Source organism: Notothenia rossii, assembly GCF_949606895.1.
Source record: "Notothenia rossii genome assembly, chromosome: 5".
NCBI lineage: Eukaryota > Metazoa > Chordata > Actinopteri > Perciformes > Nototheniidae > Notothenia > Notothenia rossii.
The window spans coordinates 17,336,048-17,356,489 of record NC_136903.1 but is presented as its reverse complement, the minus strand read 5'-3'; the positions used below and the strand labels follow the sequence as shown (position 1 = coordinate 17,356,489).

General features: G+C 39.3%; 2 protein-coding genes across 3 annotated transcripts; one reads left to right on the top strand and one right to left on the bottom strand.

Moving 5' to 3' along the window:
• Positions 1-1,486: 1,486 nt before the first annotated feature.
• st8sia2 (ST8 alpha-N-acetyl-neuraminide alpha-2,8-sialyltransferase 2) lies at positions 1,487-20,341 on the bottom strand. Of its 2 annotated transcripts, XM_079682348.1 has the most exons (7): positions 20,183-20,341; positions 15,576-15,873; positions 14,151-14,207; positions 13,269-13,409; positions 12,917-13,174; positions 8,338-8,631; positions 1,487-5,478 (listed from the first exon to the last, which is right to left on the bottom strand). In XM_079682348.1, exons 2-7 carry the CDS (start codon positions 15,671-15,673, stop codon positions 5,136-5,138), a joined length of 1,191 nt encoding a protein of 396 aa, XP_079538474.1. In that variant the 5' UTR covers positions 15,674-15,873; positions 20,183-20,341; the 3' UTR covers positions 1,487-5,135. The 2 variants fall into 2 exon arrangements, with proteins under 2 accessions (XP_079538474.1, XP_079538475.1); XM_079682349.1 differs by lacking the exon at positions 14,151-14,207.
• On the top strand, positions 15,882-20,174 carry LOC307039901 (uncharacterized protein). Its single transcript, XM_079682345.1, has 3 exons — positions 15,882-16,582; positions 17,537-18,789; positions 19,059-20,174. The coding sequence occupies exons 1-3, from the start codon at positions 16,238-16,240 to the stop codon at positions 19,459-19,461; spliced, it is 2,001 nt and encodes a 666-aa protein (XP_079538471.1). The 5' UTR covers positions 15,882-16,237; the 3' UTR covers positions 19,462-20,174.
• Positions 20,342-20,442: the final 101 nt, after the last annotated feature.

Sequence of the window (20,442 nt, the reverse complement as noted above, 5' to 3'; positions counted from 1 at the left end):
AGATATTAACCTCTGTAGAGTGTGGGCATATTATGCTAGCCCATAATTCACACTCTGGCCCTTTATTTCTACCGAAATGTATCTGTACAGAATATGTCTCTCAAGTCAAAGTGTTTCTTTGTAAGGGTTGGACTATATCAAACCTATTAAAGTTAAAAGATTAGTGTAAAAACTGAACAGTAAAGTACTTTTGTACTATTTAATTGCCTGCTTTTGCTCATCTTAGTTTTACTGAATGCCTCTTTTGTTATCTCAGTTGTACTATTCTAGCCATGATGTTTTAAAGTTGATTTCCCTATGTAAAGCTCTCCGCCAATCTCTTTTGATTAATAAAAGCTGCTTGGTGGCACCACCTTTTTAGCAAAGTGAGTAAGCATATGCTACTAAAACAGATATAGGAGTGTCTCACAGCTTTTTTTGGACTTTTATAATGCTCACAAACATTTGAGGTAAAGGATTGTTATTAAAAACCACACTGATAGTATGGGAATCTCAAAAGTATGCATTAAATGTGTACTTCCTGCTTGCTTCTCTTGAAGAAACACTATTTTGAAAAACTATTGTTTTAGTTAATCTAATGTTGATATAAGGTTTCACCCTTTCCGTTCTTTCCATTGTTCTTTAACTCACAAACACTTCCTGAAAGGGAGATGTGACATCCTGTTTACCTGACATTCCTGAATTCCTAGTCAGACTGGAAACAGCAGGCTAAATTATTTCCACGTCATCATATGTACTGTAAAAACTGATTAAAATAGTAACAGAGTTTTTTTTTTTCAGGTGAATGCCGGCATGGACATCAACATTGGATAACTCCTGTTTTGCCTGGAACAACTCAAGTGATTTTCTGTATGTTTGTGCTGTTCAAGTCTTATCAAATCAGCAACTTCATATGCTGCTGGTGCATGGCTTTTATCTGTGTTAAAGGACTGGAGCCGCATGGATATCATAGTTTGCTGCTTCACTGACGCTTCCATCATGTGGCACAAATAACCTGCACAATACTTTTTGATATTAGAGATCAGAGTGCTTCATTTTGTGACTTTTTCTCAACAGTCATTTAATAATCATCTTTATAAAAACGTGGAAATTACCTGGAAAAAACATTTTAAAGTCTTTTCATTTTGACACTTGAGCTACATTATGTTGGTCTGAGGAGTTTAGGATACAACGTCTGCTTTGAAAATATAATCCTCCCATATTATAACCATCAGATGATGCATACAATGTTAACAACAAATAATGTTCAGAGAATACTTTATTCAAACATTTGCACACTAGGAAGAATCTATTGATATTCTGTAATGGATATTTTTAACTAAACTTTCATACCAAATATATTTCTATCTACTAACCACTTAATTGTGCATATACTGTGGACGGCGGTCTGTCCTTATGTATGGAGTAAGCGTATATTTTTTTACCATGTGTTGTCCTGTTTTGCTGCTATCTTAGCTGAAGTTTTGCGTATTTTAAGATGTTGAAATTTGATAAGAAATCTCAAATAATATAGTCAGGGTATTTTGTAAGGTGTTAATGGAAAACATCCATTTGCTATGAATGTGATGGAGTAATCTTTTATGTGATTGGGTATTTTCAGTCACGTGACGTAATTCAATTTAGCAACCACTGAACAATCCCAACAGGTTTAAAACAACACAGAGATGTAGTAACAGTATTTACATGCACCCAGTGTCTTATTTTCTAAACCAAAACAATGTTATTTCAATTTAAAAGTATCCCCATAATCTGGTATCTGTTTAAAATAGTAGACGAGGCGCTTGTAAACTATAATGGAAAGTCTTCCTCAAGAATGGCAATTAATGGCTCACTGACTCTTGTAATGTCTAACCTGAAAAGCACTCAGTCTTTTCCCCCTTAAGAGTATATTCCCTGTGCCAAATGGACTCTGGTAGAAACAGTTTCTTCAACTGGCTTTGAGAAAGAGTGTTGAGGACATTTTTTGACCTTTTAACATTGATTTGATTGATAAGTATTAAATTACTATAAAAAATGAAAACTTTGAGGTTGTTATATCTTTATTTCAAATACCAAATACACAATAATCAACCAAGAATCTCGTATAAAGGGCAGAAAATAAATAGCCGTCATGTTCACAAACTGGTCTGTGTTTGTGCCCTAAATGTAATTACAGCAACTACGTAGCAGAGTGCACCTAGATTAGGTTTCTGCAGTGAGTGTGGGTGTTGTAGGTGACCTTCTGTTTTTAATCCAAACTGTTATTTGAAAGTGCAAAATGGCATACGGCTGCAGCTGCTTCTGAATGACCTCCAACCATAGTTAACAAAAAAACTGCAATGCCCGACTCGTACTGCATTTTTCTTTCCGGGAGAAAGAACGTTTTGTATTTTGTATTTTGATTTCCTTGTTGACATTTACAGAAGACTGGATAGAAGGGATATGGCGTGTGTGTGAATGTATGATTCGGTTTTTGAAAGGGATTCAAACTTTCGATCATGTGATTTATATCATGTCCTTTAGCAGAATGCTGGCTATTTCCGGTGGTTTCCATCAGATTATATGACCACAGTTATTTTCGATATTGTTTCATGTATGTTTTTTATTGTATGTGGAGTAAACTGCAGATCCATTAGTGTGTCTCAGGGGACTATCACCCTTGAACAGTTATCCTCCTCCATCTTGTCACCGTCTATTATTTTATCTTTAGTTGTGCATGTAATTGTGGAAAAACCCTGCTCGTCTGAAGATGCTATTTCTGTACTTTTATTAGAACTGAATTATCTGCTACAGACAGTTCCTGTTGTAAAATGAGTTAACGTCACTGTGGTAGTTATCTGAAGACTGTATCTAATTGCTCTAATCCCACATTTAAACCAAAACAAGTTAAATGTTCAAACTGTTTTGGAAGTTTATTGAATTCAAGTCCCTGTTTGGTTTTTGACACAGATATTATGTGTACCCACAGCTGTATCCTTGGTTTCCATTTCTTTGAAACACTACTGAAATAAAACTGCTTCCTTTGAACTGTTACATCGTTTTAAGTGTTATTTCTTTCCATTCTGATCTTCTGTGTGTTTTCTGACACAGAAAAGTACATTCACTTTGTCATAACATCATTCAAGTTTTCTCAAGTCATACTGAATAGTTTAAGTATTAAAAAAAACTTAAATATAGTCAAGTGGTATGCATCAAGACAAAACATGCAAAAGTTAATATTTTGTTGCTGGAATTTGTACATTGAACAAATACTAATATATGGTAAAGCTACATGACTAAAGTTAAGCTACAAGATACAACTATAAAGAAGAATCCCCTCAAGTAGAACGTTTTCTATCTGTGGCAAAATCCAGATTCTGGGATAATTAACCTAATTGTGTTGGTCACAGAATGTTTCTATTTGTGTTGATCTCAGACCAGCCTTCACAAACAGGTATTTCATTGCCTCACATCGCTAGTACAACTTTCGTTTAACTTTACTCGCTCCATTGGCCAACATGAAGTCAACAAGCGCATCCTGTCAAAACAACACTATTACAGACAGATCTCATGGCTGGCAGCGCATGACCTGCTGCTTGTGTAGAGCTTGTGGAATCATTTGAATACTTCTGTTAATTTGTATTAAAAGAGGCAATTTGTTGCAGAAAATAATCCCAATGCGTGTGGCAAAAAGCCCAGTATAAAGATAAAAGGTGGAGCTTTAAATTACAAAAATATAACCCTAACTAGCATTCAACTTATTGACTGACAAATGAGTCTGGTATTGTTCTTAAAATAAACAAAGAATTGCATTTCTTACCTGATCACAACTACTGAACAAGTCTACAATCAAATTAACTTTCTTTGTTTATTTTTGTCAATCGTAGCTGGGTTTCAGTGGTGAGTAACGCTATTAAAAGTAATGTACGTTTGTTTTTTACATCTATCTTATCATGTCAAAAATAAGTTAGATAAACCCTGAACATTTTAATTCTTCAATTTTAAAATCATCCAATTAATTGATTATAGGCACTAAATACTGGCAATCCTAAAATCCACAAATATCTGTATCAATCTATAATGGTTGAGATACTAGCCCTAAACACACAATACATGTATAATTCATACATTATTATAAAAATAATGAAGGCATACAAGTTATCAACTCCTTCTCTCAGTGCACTGGAACTTCTAACAGTTACTAGAAATGTATTTAAAGCACAATATAGGGCTTATTTCCAACAACGTTTGTAAGAATATCACCAATACATTCATTAAATAAGCTAAGCACTTCTTAGTACCAACACATAGCTACAACCTATTAACATTTCCAGTGCAGAAACAGGGTTTAAGTTGTTTGAGAAGAGTTTACAAAGCGAGTTTACTTCCGGCGGAGTCTGTGTAAACAATCGTGTGTGAACAGCTGGCACTCCCTCTTTATCCTCACAGAAGCTGAATACATTTCCTCATGCTTCACTCCTTCATTCGGCTCTCAAGGTAACCCAACTCTATCACACAGCAGTTCTGGTTGACTAGACTCTTGGAGTTGTTTGCTTATGAATGACCTGTTTCACTGTGAACACCACTGACGGTATTTTACAAGCTACAAAAGCGTAAATGTCCTCAGAGTAAAATGTCTTATCACAAGTTGAAGATTATTTATAAAAAAAAAAAAAAGTTTGAACAGTTGACCAACATTTTTCTGTCATCCTTCTCCCTGATTATGAAGTGCTTCCATCTTGTGGCCCAAAAAGTGCCTTACAAGAGCCATTCATTCAGCAGCTCTTCATTATGTTGACATGCTGGGTTAATTATTACACACCCTTAATGGGGACCTTTCATATCATAAACTGGGAATATTATTAATATGGAATATATTTACTGACGGCTTTTCATGACCAAATTTGAAAAACTAAAATGTGTTCTCAATTCCTATTTATCACAATAGTAAAAACGTGGGAGGCCTTTTCAAATGTTGTTTCAAGACAACAAAATACCTACAGAAAATGGGACTCATTATTTTGAAAGGTTGCCATAGAAATCTCATTAGAGGTAAAACACATCAGTAAAAGAAGTCACTTCTTTAGATAGAAAAAAGTTAATTCCAATTACTGAAAATATCTTAATTCAAGTTTCAAAAAAGTACCGTAACAAGAACACTTTTTCACAAAGTCTGCTTAAAGTGGTTTCCATGGAGATGTGTTGTCAGCTCCTTGCTCTGGAGCTCCTTCTGGTCTCCTGTCGGTGTCACAGGTTCCAGTGTGGAGCCGCAGCGCCCCCTGTCTGTGCAACGCGCTCAGGGTCCTGAACTCCAGAGGCATGGTGTGAGGGCTGGAGCTGGACGTATACTCGTACTTCAGAGTATCGTAGTAGTGGTATTTCACCGGTTTACCCTGCGGGTCGTGTGAGAAGGGCCAGAAGCCGTACAGATGGATCTCATCACAGAAGCGAGTGGCCATTGTGTACATGAGGAGCCCAGTGGTCGGACGCTTGATGTGGACATGGTTGGTGAGCCAGTACCTGTACACAGAAACATAAAGTATGCGTTTAGCTGCATGCGATAACTCCTAGAAATAAAGCAAAAAGGAAAAATATGTCCAAGGTCTCCAGAGCTTCTTTTTCAGGTAGCACACTAAAGTCAGTATTCACTCTGAAGCAACACTTATCTCCTTCAGTCAGACCCTCCTCGCTCCGGGTATTGATATTAATCCAGATACGCAGTATGCCAGAGCATGCACTGTGGAGCTGAATCCTAAGAAGTCAGGCAAGTAGAAATGTAGAGCACGCCGGATATGTTTCTCTGCTGTAGACATCCGAGCTTCAAGGACTGGCTGCTCACAGATATCAATAAATAACCTTTTTTTTCCATCTTGTATTTGCTGCACTGCAAAAAAATATCCTTAACATCATTTAGTATGATGTTTCAGAAAGTTATTTAGAGAAAATGCTGAAACAGTTGGCTGATTAATTCATAGGCATTTTTTTTTATAGAAACTTAATTGGTTCAGCAATTTCACAAGAAAAAAAAAACTCCTACTATTCTCTGGTTCCTGCTTTTGAAATCTAAACATTTAAAAAAAATGTTATACCACTTAGAGGTGATGTGCTTTGCAGTTGAAAATTAAACAATCTGAAGATACGTGTTTGGATTTAAGTATTTACATTTTTGAAGATTGACAACAGCAATTATTTATTGTAGCCCTATTCTTCTTTCCACAGTTAAAAAGGATAATTAAACACATTTCCTAGCTCAAAATCTTGAGTCTAGTGCGGCCATCTGCACCGGAAACAAAACAACTGTTCAGAGAAACAAACTACTGCAATGATGGAAATTACATTGTGAAAAAAGGGATATAACTAACCACATTTGCAGTGGTTTTACTTCTTAGAATAAACTAACAAATGTAATTACTTGTTCAGGTGGATATGTTTTGAAACATGTTAAACCAAGTGCACACACTAGTGGCATTATTCTACTTTATGTGACCTAGACCTCCTTTGACAGCGAGTTACCACATGCTGCCTTCAGGAGCAGCTTCAGGGGGAGGCGGTCAGACTCTCACTTGCCCCAACTTCATTTTCTGTTCAAGTCACTTGCCCATTGCTCCAGCCTCAAGGGCTTTTCTGCCCCCTCTGGCTGTGCACTCTGTTAGTGTGGAAGGTCGTGTTGAGAGTCAGAGGTTGCACTATTTAAAGACATTCGTGTCCACAGGCCAGGTTTACAGTCTAACCAACATGCATGTGATCAGATTTTTAACAAGCAGAGGAGACATTCCAACTATCTGTCAAATGCTCTGATGTGGCATTTACGTGGAGTTAATACAAACAGATCTATTGTCCTTCACTGCACATGGTGGAGAACTAAAGTTTCTGAGAAGAGGCGGTAGGCGAGGGGTAGCAATTATCCGATCCCACCATTAAAAAGGAAAAAGGCAGTTTCATCTCAAACAAATCTTTCAGGCTAACCATCTTCTCTTGTAAAACACTAATTAAACAGACTGTTAATTACACAAATAATGTCCCAGTTCAACCCCTTACTGAGGGTTAGTTGAAGCATACAAAATGGCATAATTTGGTCACTGACCATCAGGGGCTGTTAGGCTTTTAACAAAGCTCCCAAACAGAGTGTGGTTGTGACGACAGAGAAGCAGAAAAGCATCAAAAATTGCAAAGAGGGAATTTATAACAGCCTGACGGCAGTAGAGGCTGTATCTGAAAAGATATGCAAAAATATTACCCAAAAAAGATCCAGTTCTAAAATAAATCCACACAAATAATAGTCTGTTATATCACCGTTAAACAGCATTACTCATTATCTCTGCTTTTCAGCAACATTATCTAAAAAACACGATTTGGAGCAACATTTGGAACATCATTTAAGCTTACGGCAAATTGATCTCTTCATAAAGCAGATTCATAAATGTTAGCAGCAAATCAATCAAAAATGAATGTATAAAAGCTGAGAATGAACCAGGGCACAGTGGTCAGACTCTGAGGGAACAAAGCCTCTATTTCAGTAAATGTGCTTATTTGCTTTCCTACTGAGAGTTAAATGAGAGAATCGATACCATGATGAGCAACAGTTTATCGGTCCGCTCAGCAGTCTTATCTAGCTTCTCGGCTGTTTGCCTGGTAACCTCACCATGACGACAGCACTCCAGGAAGTCACGGCACCCTGCTGTTAATCAACAAGAAATGGTCAAAGCATGTATTTCACTTGAAAAAGCACAACGTGTTTGTTCTAGGGAAGGAATATCAGTCAGTCTGTGGGTCGGTCAGTCAACACACAGAAAATGTCCTAACAATTCCTTTAATTACATTTTTTTCGAGATTTTTCAATGGACATTAATGGTTCCCGGATGATGAACCCTACCGACTTTTGTGATCCTCTAACTCTATCTCTAGGTCCACCATGAGGTTAATTTTTTTCTTGATAACATTCAGATTTTCAAGATTGTGAAACACGCATATAAGAGACATAACAAAAAAAAAGAGGCAACATTTTCCCAATTTGGTAACATCACCGAACTCTCCATAGGAAAGCAAATAATTGAATTTTCCAAAATGTTGAACTATTAGTTTAGAAAGAGACATAGACCTAACTTCACGAGAGACTGGCATGTCTGCTTTAACTATGTCATTAGTTTTAAAAATGAGAACGCACTAAGACACATTTCACACTTGATCAAGACGAGACAAGATTATGTAGAACGCCTTCAGGTGCACACTGAGTGAAGACAGACTGAGTATCATCCTGCCCTTGAGATCTGCCTTAATGCTCCGTTTAAGTATAGCCGCCCGGTCCGGACTATAGATTAGTGTCATCCACCCCATCATTATGCTGCTCACAGGTGTTCTTAAAAGAAGCAGCACTCTTACCCTCTGACGGCGTGGAGAAGGCGCAGCGAGGGGAAGGCGGTGCGCACGTCCACGGTGTGAGACAGGATGAGACGAAGGGCCCACTCCACGCGCTCCTCCCCCCCCTTGGCCATGAAGGCTGGGATCCACAGCACACTGCCGCTGAGGCTCTGGAGACGCTGAAGGAAGCGGTCCCTCCACTCCTCGCTCACCAGGTCCTGGAAGGCCCGCTGCACCACTGAAGGGTTCATGGTCACCAGGTTAGTCCGCCGGCCCACATCCTGCGAGAACTCATCCACTGGAGCCAGGTTACACCTTAGGACAAGGAGAACACATGTCACTGGGTTTCAGTGTCAGCTAATGAGAACATTCCCTTCGTCTAGTTGCCCATGATCTAGTTTATTTTTCTTGAAGTTTTCTAGCAGACACATCTGCAAACATCAAGCCATGTTTCTTAATTAATTATAGGACTATAATAAGGATCCAACTCAATACTCAACTAGCATACTGCTACTACTCATTAAAAGTTTTAAGATATAAGAAAGTTATTTGAAAAGGTAACACTAAAAATGATACCTTTAAATTGTATTAGTTTCAACACACATACTGAGACAGCTTGTGATGTGTAGTGGAATCATTTAATAAAAAAATAAAAAAATAATTCAACAGATGTTTTAATCATGGCTGGCATCACCTTGAAATATTTAAGACATGTACAGATGGGCAACATATTAAAAGGTCTCCTATCATGCTATTTTTAGGCATATATTATGGGTCTCAGATATATACAAATATATAAAAACATGTCTATGATGTGTTTTGCTCAAAATACCAAACAGATCACACATTCTAGCCGTGCCTCATATCCCTCTATTCTAACCCTGTTAGAGAAATGCTGATTTTGGGTCCTTAGCTTGAAAAAAAAAAAAAAAGAGGAGGGGGGAGCTAATGCCTACTCGGAATTACCCGGCAGATACAGTTAAATTTTTCCGTGATTAAACGCCATCATGTTCCAAACCACATCAAGGATGTTCAAAAAGCTCAAATGCTTTTTCTCTTGCGGGTTTACCACAAGGTGAGTTCCTTTTTTTATTTCCTGCTTTTTTACACATGTATTCTCTCCAGTACAGGTTAGCTCTGAGTGTTAGCGATGCTTGCTAATGTAAACAAAGACCATATGACGTCCAAAACACGACATGTAAGAGTAGAGAAACATTCATGTATATGGTTTGATAAATATGCATATGATGAGAATCATACATGTATATGATCTTCACAGTCACCTGATTGACAAGTGTGCTTAATAAAAAGAAAAGCAAGGACATGAATGATATGGACCACCAATAATGTGATTGGCCATTCATTTCATGAGCTGATTACAGTGACTTCAAGCTGTCAATCTGCAATGGTTGATTTACTTCAGACATCCAGACAGAAATCTTAATCTTTCAACAGCTCACATTTTACTAACACACTTTTTTTTATGCCATCGGTTTTTGTCTTCAAGCTGCCCATCATGTATTTCTACTAAGAGTAAAATAGCAGAAATAAAAGTCTGTTTGGCAGAAAAAGCAGCACAGCACTTTGTTTGTTGATGTTAACCTTGGCCTCAAAATAAATAACAGAAAAATAAAGCAGGTAATTACTTACATTCACTGGGAAGCATTTCTATTATCTGCAGTGTGGCAGGAAGACAAACCAGGAGCACTTGATTTAATTACTAAACATGTTTTAATTTACACACTTGTGGAAACTGTTTTGTGAGAACAATGCATCTCCAGAACACTCATAATCGGGTTGTTTTTAAAAAAGTTTGTTTAGTTTAAAAAGAAGTCGAGAACACTACATTATTTAGTTAAAGTAAATAAAGATTGCAGGGATGTGCTTTTAAAGCTTTCTGTAAATATGCTATAACCACTCATATCCAACCTTGGTTCAAAGATGCCAAGCAAATGGAAAACATGACAAGTATGAAACATCAGCTGACAAGCAGACAAATAGCTCTGTCGAAAATTATTCAATGGCATTATCAAAACGCTGAACTAATGTAACATATTACCCAAAATACTGTCAACCTACTTTGTGGATACCCAGCATAGGCAGAGAGCTATATTTAGATGAAGCCTTATCTTCCTATCTGATACACGAATGCCAGAGCAAATTCCTCAGCTTCTCAAAATGCCACATTTCCTGTTGTCTGCCTTTAGCCAAGCATTACCGCCATTCCCCGGTGTTATTGTCATGCCGCTCTGGTCTAGAAATCAGCATAACATTGCAGCACTTAGGGAAGACAAGATCTTGTGGCAACAGAATCAATTTAAGAATTAAAAAAAGGGACATAAAAGGACTTTGAGCCCTATTCAACTATTGATCAGCTCCACAAGGTGCTACCACTGATAGATACTTCCTGCTCCATTTATGTAACATTAAAGTCATTGATTTATTAGAGGAAGTGACTCACAGTCTCCACATCTCCTGAATTCTTTTTTTGGATTATTACTATCTGTAATCTGAAACCCAACCAGAATACTTGGTTTTTGCATCTTCCATTAAAAAAATAACCCAATGCTAATTAATTTACCTCCAACGACAAATTAATAATGATAAACAACCCACTTTGTGACTGCAGAGAGTGAACAATGTGTTTTCTGCTGGTTGAAAATGCTCTTCAAAATTTCGGTTTGATGTACAGTGGGGCAAAAAAGTATTTAGTCAGCCACCAATTGTGCAAGTTCTCCCACTTAAAAAGATGAGAGAGGCCTGTAATTTTCATCCTAGGTACATCTCAACTATGAGAGACAAAATGAGAAAAAAAAAAAATCCAGAAAAATCACATTGTCTGATTTTTAAAGACTTTATTTGCAAATGATGGTGGAAAATAAGTATTTGGTCAATAACAAAAGTTAATCTCAATACTTTGTTATATACACTTTGTTGGCAATGACAGAGGTCAAACGTTTTCTGTAAGTCTTCACAAGGTTTTCACACACTGTATTTTGGCCCATTCCTCCATGCAGATCTCCTCTAGAGCAGTGATGTTTTGGGGCTGTCGCTGGGCAACACAGACTTTCTATTTTCTATGGGGTTGAGATCTGGAGACTGGTTAGGCCACTCCAGGACCTTGAAATGCTTCTTACGAAGCCACTCCTTCGTTGCCCGGGCGGTGTGTTTGGGATCATTGTCATGCTGAAAGACCCAGCCACGTTTCATCTTCAATGCCCTTGCTGATGGAAGGAGGTTGTCACTCAAAATCTCACGATACATGGCCCCATTCATTCTTTCCTTTACACGGATCAGTCGTCCTGGTCCCTTTGCAGAAAACAGCCCCAAAGCATGATGTTTCCACCCCCATGTTTCACAGTAGGTATGGTGTTCTTTGGATGCAACTCAGCATTCTTTCTCCTCCAAACACGTCTAGTTGAGTTTTTACCAAAAAGTTCTATTTGGTTTTATCTGACCATATGACATTCTCCCAATCCTCTTCTGGATCATCTAAATGCTCTCTAGCAAACTTCAGACGGGTCTGGACATGTACTGGCTTAAGCAGGGGGACACGTCTGGCACTGCAGGATTTGAGTCCCTGGCGGCGTAGTGTGTTACTGATGGTAGCCTTTGTTACTTTGGTCCCAGCTCTCTACAGGTCATTGACTAGGTCCCCCCGTGTGGTTCTGGGATTTTTGCTCACCGTTCTTGTGATCATTTTGAGCCCACGGGTGAGATCTTGCGTGGAGCCCCAGATCGAGGGAGATTATCAGTGGTCCTGTATGTCTTCCATTTTATAATAATTGCTCCCACAGTTGATTTCTTCACACCAAGCTGCTTACCTATTGCAGATTCAGTCTTCCCAGCCTGGTGCAGGTCTACAATTTTGTTTCTGGCATCCTTTGACAGCTCTTTGGTCTTGGCCATAGTGGAGTTTGGAGTGTGACTGTTTGAGGTTGTGGACAGGTGTCTTTTATACTGATAACGAGTTCAAACAGGTGCCATTAATACAGTTAACAAGTGGAGGACAGAGGAGGCTCTTAAAGAAGAAGTTACAGGTCTGTGAGAGCCAGAAATCTTGTTTGTTTGTTGTTGACCAAATACTTATTTTCCACCATAATTTGCAAATAAAGTCTTTAAAAATCAGACAGTCATTTTCTGGACTTTTTTTTCTCATTTTGTCTCTCATAGTTGAGGTATACCTAGGATGAAAATTACAGGCCTCTCATCTTTTTAAGTGGGAGAACTTCACAATTGGTGGCTGACTAAATACTTGTTTGCCCCACTGTATAATCACGCATTTAATTGCTCTCATCCCGACAGCTCGATTTCCAGCTTTAAATCCTAAAAAACGCTTTGACAGCTTTTTCGAAAGACCAATTAATACATTTCCTGCTGTGTGAGCACAAACTCTGAACCTGAATTAAACCAAGAGCTTCAGGAAGTGATTATCATTCCAATGTGAATTACACTCTAAGTAAAGTGAGATAAACCGAAGATAATGTCCTAATCCATTTCAAATACGGCCCACTTTGACTTGCATGTTCTCTGAGTTATTTCAATTGGAGGACTTCCAACCCTGAAATCACGTATGCCGTTTCTGTGATATAAAAAGTACCTGATGACAAAGTCGTGAGAGTCGATGTCGGGCCCACAGCTGCTGTTCAGCAGGATCCCTGAGTTCCCCACAATGGCGCAGCGCTTGTGATGTTGGTTCTTCATAGGGGATACAGTTGGCAAAAGACGGTAGAGATTTTCTGAGATGTTTGTGGTGCTGTGGCGATCAAACACATAGTGGATGATATCTCCCGGCTTCAGTGTACCCTTCAGAATGGAGATGTCTCTCTCTGGATCAAGAAATCTTAGAATGTTCTTTCTGTGAAAAAAGAAAATAAACACTGGTTACGAAAGACTCTTCTTAGTAGCGTGTGAAAATACGTGGAGATAATTGTAGAGAGTGATTAGCCTGCCTGATGAGGTTGGAGAGCGTCTTGTTAAAGGTCCAGTTGTTTGAAGAAAGCTTGGCAGTGTGATTGTAGCTTGGACCGACAGGCTTTACATCTTTGCTCACTCTCGTCACAGCAGTCGGATCGACATGTGCCGTGGCCTTTCTAATTGAGAACAGAGAGTCATGTTATACACACTACTGTAGATCTTAAAAGCGATAAGATAAGAAACTAAAAGTCTTGGTTGATGGTCAATATAGTGTGCGATGTCTTCCCTTTCCCCCCCCCCAATTTAAGGGTGATCTATCAGTATTTAGGGTCAGAATATAGCACCCTTTGTGAAATTTGTGATTTTAGTTTATAGAAACAGTTGTGAAATGTAACTGAGAAGACCTACATTTACTCAAGCACATATGTCGGGTCCTTGTTCTTAAATAAAAACAGCAGAACTATTTTATGCAAATGTCTACTCTATTATATAAGTGTATTTTTTGCACTGCAATTATTTTATAGATTTAGCCACTAACTACATTGTTCAGCAAGACTTTGGATACATAATATAACACTCTGCGAGGACATTTAGTGCATATTGAGTACTTTGAATAGATCTTAGCAACAAAACCTTGATATATACGTAGTTATTCAGCACTTTTACTGGTAATGCTTACATAGATCATGCAATGTTCAAATGATCTGATTATTTCCTTCAACAGTACAAATAAGTTTTATTTATTATTTTATTTATTTAGATTTATTTGTATGGCAGATGTTTTTGTTAACATAATATGCCAACACAGTGATTATAGCAGCTGCCATCTTGCTGAAAAAAAGTAACGAATGACTCACTGTCAAAGCTGGAAAGGGCATTAAAAAAAACAAATTGAGATAAATAATTAGATTTCAGACCTATGTGGTTTAGGGATGGCCCGATGCAAGTTCATTTTCTTCAAATGTCCGGGATTTCTAGACAGAAAAAGAGAGGATTTAGATTGAATTATGAATCACGTGCTGTAGCTTGGAGCTTGGGTTGATAATGGACTGATGATTCAAACCCTTCCAGTAACTATAATACACTTACTGTATTCAATAGCTAGCGTACAGTACTTCCGCCTTTTAAGACAGAATGCTGTTAGAAAGCATGCATCAAGGTATTTCTAAGCATCCACTCTAGGCCCATTTGCTGATGTAATGAAGGGAAATGTGACCCTAATGGAGCCCCATTATACTGAATGGAGGTTTTCTTTTCATGGGGAAGTGAGCAATCTTTTTACAGGATTGTTGAATACACCAGGAAAAAAGAATTTAGTCAACATTCTGTATGTGCATTCAGATCAGACAGTTTTACAACCATGACCTTGGTCACGTGTCCATGAAATCCTGACAAGCTGGCTGTTTTTCTTGAAGGAGAGAGAAGCTGAAACAGATGAACGCTGCTCTGACAGACGGCTGGGCTCGTTTCACAATCCTGGTGGCTTTAAATATATTGATATAATTGAGTTAAGCTGCATTTATGCAGAAGTTGAATTGGTTCTGGTTCTTCTCCCACGGCGAATCTCAAACCAATATGACCTCATTACAACGTAAGCCACAGCCGGGTAATTGCATTCAAAACAAAATGCTCTTGCTGCAAGGGAGATGTGAGAATTAAAAAGCTCCACAGAGACATGAAAGAAGTCGATTTTGCCATTCAGGTAGCACAGCATCTTAAAGCGGTGATGATAATGATGAGGAGGATGATGTTGCACTGTGGAGGTTTGGTTGTTGTTTGACAGAAGTATTTGGAGTGCTAAATTGAGCACCCATGTTCTTGTGGGTCAAATGCAAGTGGGGCATCTGTGTGACTGGAAATAAATCTGCTGCACTGCTCAACATTTCAAAGTCTGAAATTGAAACGAAAAAGAGCAAAGCCTCTTTTGTTACCGTTGCCCCCTCCTCTCTTTATGCTCTACCCCCCTCTCTTTTTCCTCTCTCCCCTTTCTCTGTTACACACTACACACTCTCTCTAGTGTAAATGTATCCTATCCCGCATGCAGTCTGCTACAAGACAAATAGCCAAATCCTTGGAGACCCTGCCTGGGCAGGCTGCTGTCCCCGGGAACAGCTGCTACTGCTGCACCCAAGTGTTACAAATGTAGAAATCACATAGTCCACATTCAACTCCAAACTTAAATTCCATAAAGATAAGTACATTCATTTTACTCATGTCCACCACTATCACTTTCCAATTGCTGTGAGGAAGACAACCTGCTGGACAAGAAAACAATGGCCACACACACATTTACACACTCATACAAACACAATGCATCAGGTAAATTACGGTGTGCTACTTACGCAGTTTCTTCCTCCACTTCTGCAATATCGTCTATTATGAGAACCACAACGAGCAGCGTTACAAAGCCGAACAACAGCGTGCGGAATACGAGCGGCATGGCTCGGCTGAGGGGGGCAGCCGGGGGTCCCTTCTTCCAGCGAACACTGTGTTACATTCACCTTCTTCTGTTTCACATTTACACATCGAAAATCAGCTTAGCCATCTCTCCCATTGTTCTTATCGCCGGAGCCGGACCCTCCCAGGCGAGCTGCGTTGCTCTCCCCTCTCCAGATGCAGATTTCCTGTTCCCGATGCCGCCTCCACTTAGGGTTGCCAACTGTCCCGTAAAATACGGGATTGTCCCGTTTTTGGAAACGTAAGTACCTGTCCCGTAATGAACTGATACGGGACGCACCTTGTCCCGTATTTTGGGGTGGTGGAAGAATGACCGCTCGTTATGGTGATTCTCAGTCATTCGCTCTCTTGAGGACTGCGTGCGCACCTCTCAGAGCCACACACACACAAGCAGGGGGGGCTATCTTGAGCTGTGGGAGCAGCAGCATGCACGCTCAGCTCATTGGTCAATACTCATAGTCATGCAGCAGAGGAGCCAATCACTATAACGTATCGTATCTTAGCAACCGTTTCACCTCCATGCTCCTCGTCCTGCCCAACATGGAAGATGCTGCCGACGACAAGCACAAACAAAACTACCTCCTCAGAGTCCGAAAGTGATGCAAAAAACAACTTTTCTCCTCCTCCTCCGCCGAAGAAAAAGACGAAAAGAAAGAGTTACTACAGAACTGAGTGGGAAAAAGAATACGTGTGGCTAGAAAGCGTAAGGGACGATGTGCACAAGGCAAATTGTACTGTCTGCCGCCGACAATTTTCAGTTAGTCACGGAGGACTAACTGACGTTAAACAACATGCTGCAGGTGAAAACCACATGAAAACAGAGAAGCAAAGGAGAAGCCAGGGAGCCTTGACACAGTTCCTCGTTCGTCCAGCAACTCCAGAGGCTAACTTGGTATGTCAAATAAGGATGTTAATTTTGTATATGAATTTAAATTAAACCTACATTTACAAACATTTTGTTTGGTCAATTTCATACTGCTAAATGTTCAATGTAATTAAGTACCCCAACACTGATACACTGTGATATTTTTTAAACAATATATGATCAACTTAATCATATAATGATGCAAGTAGATGTAATGACTAATATTTATTCATAATCAGAGGTGGTAGAGTAGCCAAAAGTGTACTCAAGTAAGAGTATTGTTGTTTTAAAACAATATTACTCAAGTAAAAGTAAGAAGTATTTTTCATTAAAACTACTATTCACCTCCGGAGACCCAGAAATTAATTGTGTCCACTATAGAGGACACCAAGGGAAAGGAAGGACTGAAGGATGGAGGGAGGAGTGAAGGGAGGTCAGAAGGAGCTAGGGAAAGAAGGAAGGAAGGAGGAAAGATTGAAGGAAGGAAATAAGCAAGTAAGGTAGGAAGGAAGGAGTGGAAGATGGAAAGAAGTAAGGAGGGAAAGAAGGAAAGAGGGGGAAGGATGGAAGTAAAGAAGGAATGAATGAAGTACAGATTTAAGAAAGGAAAGAAGCAAGGAGGGAGGGAAGGAATATATATATATATATATATATATATATATATATTGTATTCAAGAGGTGGGTAGAGCAGCCAACCGTATTCTTATTTTAGAACAATATTACTTAAGTAAAAGTAAAAAGTATTTTTCATTAAAACTACTCTTCAAAGTACAATTTATCCAAAAAGCTACTCAAGTAAATGTAACTCATTACTACCCACCTCTGTTCATAATAAAAAATAATGCATACTATATACAACCTATACACACTCAAACAGCTAGTATATACATGTGTAATACATATCAGGTAGTATTTGATATTATATATAATATTATATTACAATGATTATATGTATAGTGATATTTTCTTTTTCTTTTACAGGTAACTGCTGCTGAGGTAGCCCATGTTTATCACACGGTCAAACATAATTTGAGCTATAACTCATCTGATTGTGCATTCAAATTGACCCTGCAAACACTAAGTGACTCCTCAATCGCAAAAAAGATGTCGTGTGGGAAGACAAAAGCTGAGGCAGTGGTCACTGATGTCCTGGCACCAAAGGCAGTTGAAGAGGTACTCAGCCATTTGAAGAGTGAAGTGAAGCCGCTCCAGTTTTCTCTACAAACTGATGCCTCAAATAGAGGCAATCGTAAGATGTTTCCCTTGGCTGTGCAGTTTTTCACTCCAGAGAAGGGCATTGTTAAAAGGCTGATCGACTTTGTTGAAAATGCAGATGAGTCTGCTGCAGGGATAGCCAGTTCAATCCAAAGTTCTCTGGACAAAATGGGTCTAACTTTGGATCATGTGTCTGCATTCAGTGCAGACAATGCAAATGTCAATTATGGCATCCATAACTCTGTCTTCACAAAATTGAAGGAGTCCAACAGCGAGATCCTCCGTGGCAACTGCCATGCACATGTGGTCCATAACACCGTGAAACATGCCTTGGATAAGCTGTCAATTGATGTGGAAAATATTGTCCTGAAGGTGTACGGTCACTTTTCCATCTCTGCCAAAAGGAGAGAGACCCTGAAGGAGTTCTGTGAGTTTCTGGATGTAGAGTTCCATGACATTCTGCGCCATGTGGTGACCAGATGGCTGTCACTCAACCCTGCAATCAGCCGCTTGTTGGAGAACTGGACTGCGCTGAAGTCATATTTCATCAGCCTCGGTGATGAATGTCCAAGGCGGCTGCGAGAGTTGCTGAGGTTGCCTGAAGATGCAGCTGGGGTTGAAGAGGAGGCTGATCTTGCAGAGGTGTATCTCCTCTTCTGCAACAATGTCCTGATGCTTTTTGAAGAGTCGGTCAAAAAACTGGAGAGGGATGCCACCACATCTGCTGACCTATATGCCATCATGGACTCTTTTCTGAGAAAACTAATCAAGAGAAGAGATGATCAGTTCTATGGCTACCTCACCAAACAAAAGCTTCGGCGTCTCATTCCATCTGAAGCTAACCTTGCCAGGGAAGAGTTTACAGCCTTCTTAAACACTGCCATCACTTATCTGCAGAAGTGGTTCACATTCTCTCAGGAAAACTGGCTCTTTTACCTGCAGCCACTCTGTCTGACATCTGGGAACATCTCATATGAAGACATGGAAAAGATCATTGAGAAGCTACACCTAGTTGCCAGGTATGTAACTCACACACTGTACCACTTTGTACTTATTCCCTTTATACTGGCATATTATGCACACCACTTTTGTCTTGTATTAATAAAAAACAAAATTATACATAAATACTTCTCATCATACAAATCATGTCTTATTTAAATGCAAACAAATGCACGGGGCTTTTATGTGTTGTTTTTAATATAACATTTTATCAAATGAATTCAACAAGTGTCTCAGTAGTTTTTAATAATGCTACTGAACTGAATTCCAGTTTCATCTCTATTCGCAGGCTCAACCTCTCCATGGATGAGCTCTTTGATGAGTGTGTTACGGCAAACAGCCTCCTCGATCACCTCACAAAGTCAAAGGATGATTGGGAGCTGAAGGGAACAGCTGAGAGGTGGGTAGCAGTTCTCAGGGGCCGGGCAGCTGACCTTCCAAACATTCTGGCTGTGGTGTCCTTTGTCCTCAGCATCCCTTCCTCTACTGGGTACGTGGAGAGGGTCTTTTCTTTGATGAAAAATAAATGGTCAGATGTGCGGAACAGATGCTCTGTTGAACTAATTAAGAGTGAGCTGATTGTCACTCTCAATTATGAAGAGTCTTGCTCAGAGTTTTACACTGCATCTCTGGTGGATAGACAACTCCTTGCTGCTGCAAAAGGCCAACAAAAATACAAGTGGAAGAAATAGGGTTGTGTGACATCGTCTCTGGTTGTTCCATAGGCAGTTTTGGGGTTTGCCAATAGTATTTTTTTTCTGCTTTAATGTGCACACACACACACACACACACACACACACACACACACACACACACACACACACACACACACACACACACACACACACACACACACACACACACACACACACACACACACACACACACAGGTGGTGTGTTTTTCTTTAGTTTACGATTTTGCACTAATCTACTTTTTTCTTTCAAAGAGGCCAAATATGTTTGCACTACATCTCAAACACACTGTTTTTTGTTCAGAAGGTGTATATTTATGTTTTTTATTCAGAAGGTGTGTTTTGCACTAATCTATTTTTTCTTTCAAAGAGGCCAAATATGTTTGCACTACATCTCAAACACACAGTTTTTTGTTCAGAAGGTTTATATTTATGTGTTTTGTTCAGAAGGTGTATATTTATGTTTTTGTTCAGAAGGTGTGTTTTGCACTGATTTATTTAGTTATTTAAAGACAACTGTTTTGCACATTTGAAAAAATAAATGATTGAACGATAATCTGTTTCTCATGTCTCATGTCTATAACCTAACTATAACCTCACACTTTGGGTGTTTGACACAAAATTTAGACTGGAATTGAGGGGTTTAACCCAAAAATGGGGGGTTTTGCCGCGCTGCCAAGATGTGTCCCTTATTTGAAACTCTGGGAGTTGGCAACCCTACCTCCACTGCTCCCCGGCTATTCCCCAGTCAAACTTTGAAAGCGTGCACCTACACAGCCTGCCATGCGAGCCGCGAGATGGAGACCACATGCAGTCTTAAAGGCGCAGCGGCCAACTACTCCATTTTTACCCCAGCTGCTTTCCTCTCACTCTCCAGGTGTTGTGACCGCAGTGTAGAGGAAGGCAGGTGCACAAGGCAGGTTTGCACCACTCATATCCAAACAGACAGTGTGGATTAATCTGATGTGGAAATTGAGGTTT

Coding starts and splice junctions, on each gene's coding strand:
- st8sia2 (XM_079682348.1), bottom strand. CDS start 15,673: ATGCCGCTCGTATTCCGCACGCTGTTGTTCGGCTTTGTAACGCTGCTC. Junction 14,208..15,575: donor GAAGTGGAGGAAGAAACTGC/GTAAGTAGCACA, acceptor TTTTCTGTCTAG/AAATCCCGGACATTTGAAGA. Junction 8,632..12,916: donor TCTCACGACTTTGTCATCAG/GTACTTTTTATA, acceptor CCTTGTCCTAAG/GTGTAACCTGGCTCCAGTGG.
- LOC307039901 (XM_079682345.1), top strand. CDS start 16,238: ATGCTGCCGACGACAAGCACAAACAAAACTACCTCCTCAGAGTCCGAA. Junction 16,583..17,536: donor CAACTCCAGAGGCTAACTTG/GTATGTCAAATA, acceptor TTTCTTTTACAG/GTAACTGCTGCTGAGGTAGC. Junction 18,790..19,058: donor AAGCTACACCTAGTTGCCAG/GTATGTAACTCA, acceptor CTCTATTCGCAG/GCTCAACCTCTCCATGGATG.